Source organism: Vespa crabro, chromosome 2 (assembly GCF_910589235.1).
Source record: "Vespa crabro chromosome 2, iyVesCrab1.2, whole genome shotgun sequence".
In the NCBI taxonomy this organism is placed as follows: domain Eukaryota; kingdom Metazoa; phylum Arthropoda; class Insecta; order Hymenoptera; family Vespidae; genus Vespa; species Vespa crabro.
The window spans coordinates 2,242,501-2,250,000 of record NC_060956.1 but is presented as its reverse complement, the minus strand read 5'-3'; the positions used below and the strand labels follow the sequence as shown (position 1 = coordinate 2,250,000).

Sequence of the window (7,500 nt, the reverse complement as noted above, 5' to 3'; positions counted from 1 at the left end):
AAAATTTTTAATTCAATGAATAATTGAACTTAGATAATGATCATTGATTATATTATAATACATGCATCATATATAAACGAATGAAGAAATAAAGAATATTCTCAATATAAATGAACTTTCCTTCTTGCACCTATTTCTATACTATCTAAATGAAATCTACATCTATTGTTAATACTAACCTGAAATACTTAATATATTTAAACAATATTGAATTTTAATATTAAAATAGCTTACCTTGATGTGCCGGTGGTTGAGAAGAAACAGAACTTTGTGCTACATTTCCACTCGATGGTTGATTCACATTTTGTATTGTAGTATCACTTTGTGCCGGCATTGTTGTAGAACTACTTTCCATATTACTCATCTATAATAAAGATGTATTAGAATCATTTGTTCTGTATACTTTTTAAAATGTTAATTTGTTGTTTTTTTTTTTCTTTTTTTCTTTTTTTTTATTATTATTATTATACAAAAACGCTCACTATTGATATTTGATCTTCATCGATACTTCCTTGTGACTCTGTACTAGTGTTCACCGGTCTCCTTACATTTTCCCCACTTTCTTGTGATACAATCAATGGTTCAGGTTTTACAATGTTAGTAGCAACCAATGTAATCTCATTAATTTCTTCCGTTTTGTCTCCAGATCCAGATGTCGATCCTGTTGATGTTTTTCTCAATCTCTTTCGTCTGAAGGATGGAGAAAGAGGAGATGGACTGGGAGAACATGATTCCCCACGATCAGCAGCTCCTTGTTCGCTACTACTACTTGGCCATTTAGTTAATGAAGCTGTATGCATTTCTGCAAGACCTTTTATCTTCAAACTTTCTGCTGTCTGTTAAGAAATCAAAAAAATGATATCTTAATACATTAAGAAACATTAAATATTTTATAATTGTCAATACGTACTTTAATAATAGATGGTAATTGATCTTGAGAAATATTAACTTCTCCATAATACATAAAATCTACCATGATTTTGAGATCAGAGAATTTAACATCTTTTAGTATAACAATCGGATGTTGGCATGGATTAACTGTGAATAACGATTGGAAATATGTACTACATGCTGATAGTACAACTTTATGTGCTTGAAGATGTCTGCCTTCAGCAGCTAATGTAACATCCACTAATGTTTCGTTATTTAATAAATTTGAGAACACAGAAATGAAATTTGGTTGATGATTATTCCATCGCAAACAGAATTGTTGCATGGACATCTTGATATAAACTTGTAGCACCCTTTTTTTATATATATTTTACTGAAAGAAAAGAATAAAACTTATTAGCACTTAAATATTATATGAGGATAACTCATATACTCATATACATTTCAATAAGTAATGATGTTTGAAAAAAAAAAAAAAAAAGAAAAAAAAAAAAAAAAAAACAAGTATCACAAAGAAATGAAACATAATGAGAATGTACTTGTATAATCCAAATTTCAATAATCTTGATATGGTTTAGTATACATTATGTGATATATTACCAATGAAAAGAAAAAAAAGAAAATATATATATATATATGTATATATATATATGTATATACAGCAAATTCTATGTGTCATTAGTATTAACGTGACGAAATAACATAGAGAAAAGCAAAAAATACCTTGGAAAATTTAACAATGTGCTTACAAAAATATGTTACTGTCGCTCCATAATAAATACAGATTTGGTGCAATGATGTATGATGGGAGATAAATAACACTCTGTGTTACTTTGCTTAACACCGAAAGTGACTTGGCCGCGAGTGAAAACACTGTCGCGTAACTTTCACAGGTAGGAGAAAAAATATGCGCACAGTACGAAATTACTTTTGCACCTGTGTTTAACCAAAAAAAAAAACACAACAAAAAAGATAATATAGACGACTCGATTCTATTCCGCACACCACGAATCCTATAAAAATTTTCCACAAAACAGACTAAGCGATGACGCTTGTGTAATGCACAAATGACGTCATAGGCGAACAATTACGACGGTGACCGAATGAAAGAACTTATTGCCAAAATCTGTCACAACAAATGTTATAATAGCAAAAAACTTTTCGCGGAACTAGCAAATACGAAAGATCTTATCAACGTGCGTCCTTATAAAATCTAACTTGATCAATATAGCGGTCAGCTGAAAGCGACACCTGGTGAGGATCTGTCAAATAAAAATGCGTACAATTTTTAAAATGATCTTTTACCTGTTACAATTCTTTGTTGCTATGTATAAAAAATAATACACATGGACACACACACACACACACATATATATATATATACATATATGTATGTATAAAAATTAAAAAATAAAATTTCTCCTTTTTCTTCCGTCATATCACATGATCTGAAAATTCTTATTAATTTTTTTATTGAAATGCAATGACGGAAAGAGCTCATCCGTCTATTTTAATTACTTAAAGGAAATAAAACATTTCATTTATATTCTAATTTAAACGATTTGAAAATAATTGTTTGAATTAAATGTCCACACACGCGTGCGCGCACGCACACATGTATATATATATATATATATATATATATATATATATATATATGTATTTATAAATATATAGAGTAGTTTAACAAACGCATCATAGTGATACGACTTGTATTAAATAAATTTTATTATTGATAGATTATATATGTAAGTGTAAAAAATATTATATACGAAGAAAATTAAATTATATATATATATATATATACAAACATATATGTGTATATATATATATATATATATATGTGTGTGTGTATTTTATAATAATAATAATCGTTTATGTTATTCTTATGGAAAATTCGTAAAATTGTAGTTAATTAATAAGAAATTAAAGAAGATATAAAAAAATTATGAGACTCACTTCGGAGCAATATTACAATGGTTGTCTTTATGGCGCGCAAATGAAAATAATGGAGAATGGAAAAGTATCTATATTCTCGTAAATTGATTGGCTATTTTAGTTAACCGCGAATATCAGATAATTGGACGTACTTTTGGAATTTATAAACGTCTAATTTCGTTAGAAATAGTGATTAAAATTTTAGTTGTCAAAATAATCTATAATGTATTAATTAATTTTATCTTTCTATTTTTCATCGTTCAAATTTGATATTCCATTGTTCATTTGTCATTCTTAATGAATCATAATATTTTTATTAATATTTAAAAATCAATAATTTTTCTTTTCAATTTACATCCAACGCATTAATTGTACGAAATCATTTATCTGCAAAGAAATATAATTATTAATATATTATTATTACAAGAGAAGAAATAAGTTTGAACAATTGAAATGATTCATATTTATTGAAATTATAAGAGAATTTGCATTAGAATGTATACTTCACATTGAATAGTATACTATAATTAGGCTATGTGAGTATATTTGAATAATATAGCAACATACTCTCTCTCTCTCTCTCTCTCTCTCTCTCTCTCTCTCCGCTATGGAAATAAATGTAATACAACATCGATCATCTATTATCTGTATAAAAAAGAAATACAGAAAATACACATCAGATTATTTTTTTACTTAATATTCGTGCAGGTTATTTAGGATTTTAATGTAACATTTGTTTTTGCGTATAGTTATTCCAGGTAACCAAGATCAGAACGAGCTGAAATTTGTAGTTTAAATCACATTAGAACTTGTACACAGTTTGCTTTATACATTGGTCCTACTTTTGGCTATTCAAGAGTGCTATTTAGAGTATTTCATTTACTTGCAGAAATTACAAGTATTTTTACTAATTATTAGAAAGGTTTTCTCTCTCTCTCTCTCTCTCTCTCTCTCTCTTTCACTCTATTTTTCTCTCTGTCTCTTTCTCTCTCACAAATAAATCATATTTTTGAAGAGAAAACCTTTTTACTGAGTATATTTTACACATTAAGCAGAAACATTTTTAAATTGTCACAAAATAAATAAATATATAGGACAAATAGTTGGAGAAAACTTATGTGTGTATTGTATTCAACATAGAGTAATATAATTTTCGATTGATATCCTATATATGTATAATATGCATCTATTATAATGTTAAACGTAAAATATCAAAGAATAGCATTTCTTTGTTCACATTGAAAATACTAACAATTAGAAACAGACATTTCAGATCTCAAATTTAATTAGAAATGGACCCTTGATTTGGGGTTGTACTTAGTTCTACATAACAATTTTATTTTGTTTCTTTTTTTCAAGATTCATGAGTAACAATATAATATTCTAAATTTGTTTCACCTTTTTTTCTTTTTTTTTTTTTTTTATCTTTTTGTTCTTGTCTTCAATTCTTTTTTTCTTTTCTTTTGTCTTCTTTTTTTTTCTTTTTTTTTTTTCCTTTTTTTTTCTTTTTTGGTAAATATTATACCTACATTTTTTTTTTGTAAATGCAATCTAAAAAAAGTAAGACAGCATTTTAAAAAATTCACAATATTCGCTGTCTTTTCTTTATATTGATTAAAAGTCTTTGACAAGCGTACTTAACAATTCTTGTACCTATGTCATAAATAAATGGAAAGACTTAAAAACCACATATAAAATATCTTATCATTATGACTTCTTTACATTGTGCAAATAAACATTTATTATAAATTATGCTTCTTTATCAATAACACTGCCCAATCCATACTTTGATACTTAAAATGTTAAACCTATTCTTATATTTAAGATTATATTTAAGACGTTGATTTCAAATATACCATCGATTTCACAATATTAGATTTTCTTTTCAAAATACTGATATTAATAGCTTTATATGAAGTAATAAGATTGTTATTAGAAAATACTATATTTGAAAGGAATTTACAAAACCACATTATTACCTTCAAAGTAGTTCACTTCAGAGGTTATACATCATTAAAGGCTCTTGTCCTATTCTTTGTAACATTGTTGAAGATTGCATAGCGTTATCGCATTCAACTGATCTATCAAGACTCTTTGCATGTTGTTTATACATGTTTCGTCTTCCATACATTCTCAATATTCTAAAAATGCATTATGCCATCTGACACACTTGTGTCCTTGATAATGCATGCTCTCTATATGCCTGTAGTATTATTTCCTGGAATGTATTTTCTTGGGCAATGTAATCAATCGAAACATTGAATAAACGAAAAATTTGTATCATGTATTAATTGAGTAGGCTTTCATTGATAAGCCGTGACTTAGTATTAATCAAACTATATAAGGCTCTTATCTCGTTCTCCTTTAAATTAGGTGGTCCAAATAAAAAGTCTTTTTGAACATAAGAATTTTGTAACAAGTCCTGCATATTCTCAAGCGTAAGCACCAAAGAATCTAAAGAAGATTGTGTAATGTTTAATTTTTTTGCCAAAATTCCAGTAATATGAACATCGTCTATCCAGAAATATGGTTCTTTTTGAGCTTCACGATACAAGATAAATACAATGTCAGGAGAATATAAAATAGCCCATCCAGCACAATACGCTGGATAAATTCTATCAGGATACTCTAGCGGAGAAACTCTCCATTTTGATCGCCACGATCTTTTAACTACAGCCGTTGATTTAAGATCGCATAGAATCAAACGTCTAGCACCTAATGGTGAGAGATCATGCGTTAGAAAGTCCAGCATAGCAGGCATATGAACAAAAACATCATCGTCTAGCTTTAATATATATTTGGCACCTGAGAAAAACATTAAAATATATATATTAATAATTCGAAAAATTATTTATATAATAATTGTATATTATGATTTTTAATAATGTTTACTTGGGCAATGATATGTAGCCCACTTCAATGCCATAACATGCTTATAGGTCATGTTTCTATAGGCATCAAGAAAATTTCCTTGTATTATATCATTATATTTTTTATTTTCCTCTTCTAATTTTTTTTGATATTTGTCTGAAAGTCCAACAAAAAACAACAATATCAAGTCTGATGATTTCTGTCCCCATGTTTCCCGTACGATGTTTCTTTTAGGAAAATTTCCTGGCGCCGAGTGGATCAACAAAAGCAACAATGGTTGTGTTTTGTTACAAGGATCATGATTTATCGTAAATTTGAAATCCTTTATATCGATCAAAGTGGATTTGTCATCGGACGGAAGTTGGTTCAATGAATAAGGTTGAGAAAGTTGTGTTAGATTTCCAGGTAGAATCAGTAAATATCCTGGTGCCGATAGACTGTTTGAATAAGGAATTGGTGATCCAGAATTTTCTATATGAAACCAAAAAGAGATGCATCCTGTAAGTGCCAAAGCGATCACAAAGATCAGGGTGCATGGCGACGAACCAGGAGTATGAAGCCGCCGCTTTTCCAGCATGCTAATGATGCCCTTTCATCATATATATTACACTCAGCCTGAAACATAATAATTATATCATGCATATAAATATTAATTATCTATCATACTCAATACATATATTTATCAATCAAAATAATAATTTATTTGCATATATGTATATATTTTTTTATCTGTATATGTTTATATATATATATATATATATATATATATATATATATATATATATATATAAATAATATTATTTTATATAATTCTTTTCTTTAGTCTATAAATATTTATTAAACGTAAACATCATTCTTTACATTTTTCTAATATTATTGTTAGTTTGAAAATACTAATAGTAAACTACGTATTATATATGTCGAACATATTTATATTTTACTAAATAAAGAAGGTAAACAACACTTTTACATTGATAATGAAACGTTGTTATTAACAAACTAAAATTATGATATCAAGCGTTATATAATTTTTCTTTCGTTGGTTGTAGAACAATTATGACATTGAATTGAATAAGAAATATTTTACGAAATTACGTAAATTTTAAATAGTACTGCGGTTTATTTTGTTGCTTCGCTTGCGTAAAGTGATTTTCTATCTTTTTCTTTTTTCTTTTTCTTTTTCTTTTTTTATCTAAATAATTTTAATAATTCTAATAATCACACTTGACGAAAACGATACAATAATTTAACTGTGTTTAGGTGCGTGCGTGCGTGTGTGTATGTGTGCTCTGTATATATATATATATATATATATATATGTATATATATATATATATACACATATTACTTGATATAAAATTTCTACTGAAAATATTACGAACGTTTTCACTTGGAACGGACTCGCTTTTCTTTAAAACTTATTTTTAGCCACATCGATGGCTTAGCTGTTCGATGTTATAATGTAAAGACACGACAATGCCTATGCCCGTATAACATGTAAAATTTCGAAATAAATAATATATCAAATGAAAGACACATGGTAAGAATGAGAAATTCATAAGTATATTTGTTTAATGTAACATATTACTTTTTTTTCCTTTCTCTTTTTCAATTTGCTTTTTTTTTTTTTTTCTTTCCTTTTCCTTTCAATTATTATTTCTTTATTTTGATTTTTTTTTTTTTTTTTTTTTTTTTTTTTTTTTTTGATCAAATTTGATGGAACAAAAAAAAAAGAGAGAAGACAAGAATTCAAATTCTCCTTTCTCACGTTACTATTTGCAATAAAAACGTAAAATATTT

The 7,500-nt window shown here is 27.2% G+C and overlaps 2 protein-coding genes across 7 annotated transcripts in view; both read right to left on the bottom strand.

Annotated features, from left to right (window-relative positions):
* Window positions 1-2,149, bottom strand: part of LOC124433241 (protein tramtrack, alpha isoform-like) — a 12,442-nt gene extending 10,293 nt beyond the window's left edge. Inside the window, exons 1-4 of one of the 3 annotated variants that reach the window (XM_046983020.1) lie at window positions 1,615-2,149; window positions 911-1,264; window positions 483-836; window positions 235-364 (exon numbers count right to left, since the gene is read on the bottom strand). In XM_046983020.1, the coding sequence (XP_046838976.1) occupies window positions 235-364; window positions 483-836; window positions 911-1,222 (796 nt within the window). In that variant the 5' untranslated portion in view covers window positions 1,223-1,264; window positions 1,615-2,149. The remainder of the gene's footprint in view (window positions 1-234; window positions 365-482; window positions 837-910; window positions 1,265-1,614) is intronic. The other 2 variants (XM_046983021.1, XM_046983022.1) reach the window with 2 other exon arrangements.
* A 2,274-nt stretch (window positions 2,150-4,423) lies between these two features.
* LOC124422269 (beta-1,3-galactosyltransferase 5-like) overlaps window positions 4,424-7,500 on the bottom strand; it is a 4,380-nt gene continuing 1,303 nt past the window's right edge. For 3 of the 4 annotated variants that reach the window (XM_046958505.1, XM_046958506.1, XM_046958504.1), the window contains exons 2-3: window positions 5,722-6,315; window positions 4,424-5,634 (exon numbers count right to left, since the gene is read on the bottom strand). In XM_046958505.1, coding sequence (XP_046814461.1) covers window positions 5,117-5,634; window positions 5,722-6,277 — 1,074 coding nt within the window. In that variant the 5' untranslated portion in view covers window positions 6,278-6,315 and the 3' untranslated portion in view covers window positions 4,424-5,116. Of the gene's footprint in view, window positions 5,635-5,721; window positions 6,316-7,082; window positions 7,171-7,500 lie in introns of those variants that run through there. The other variant, XM_046958507.1, reaches the window with a different exon arrangement.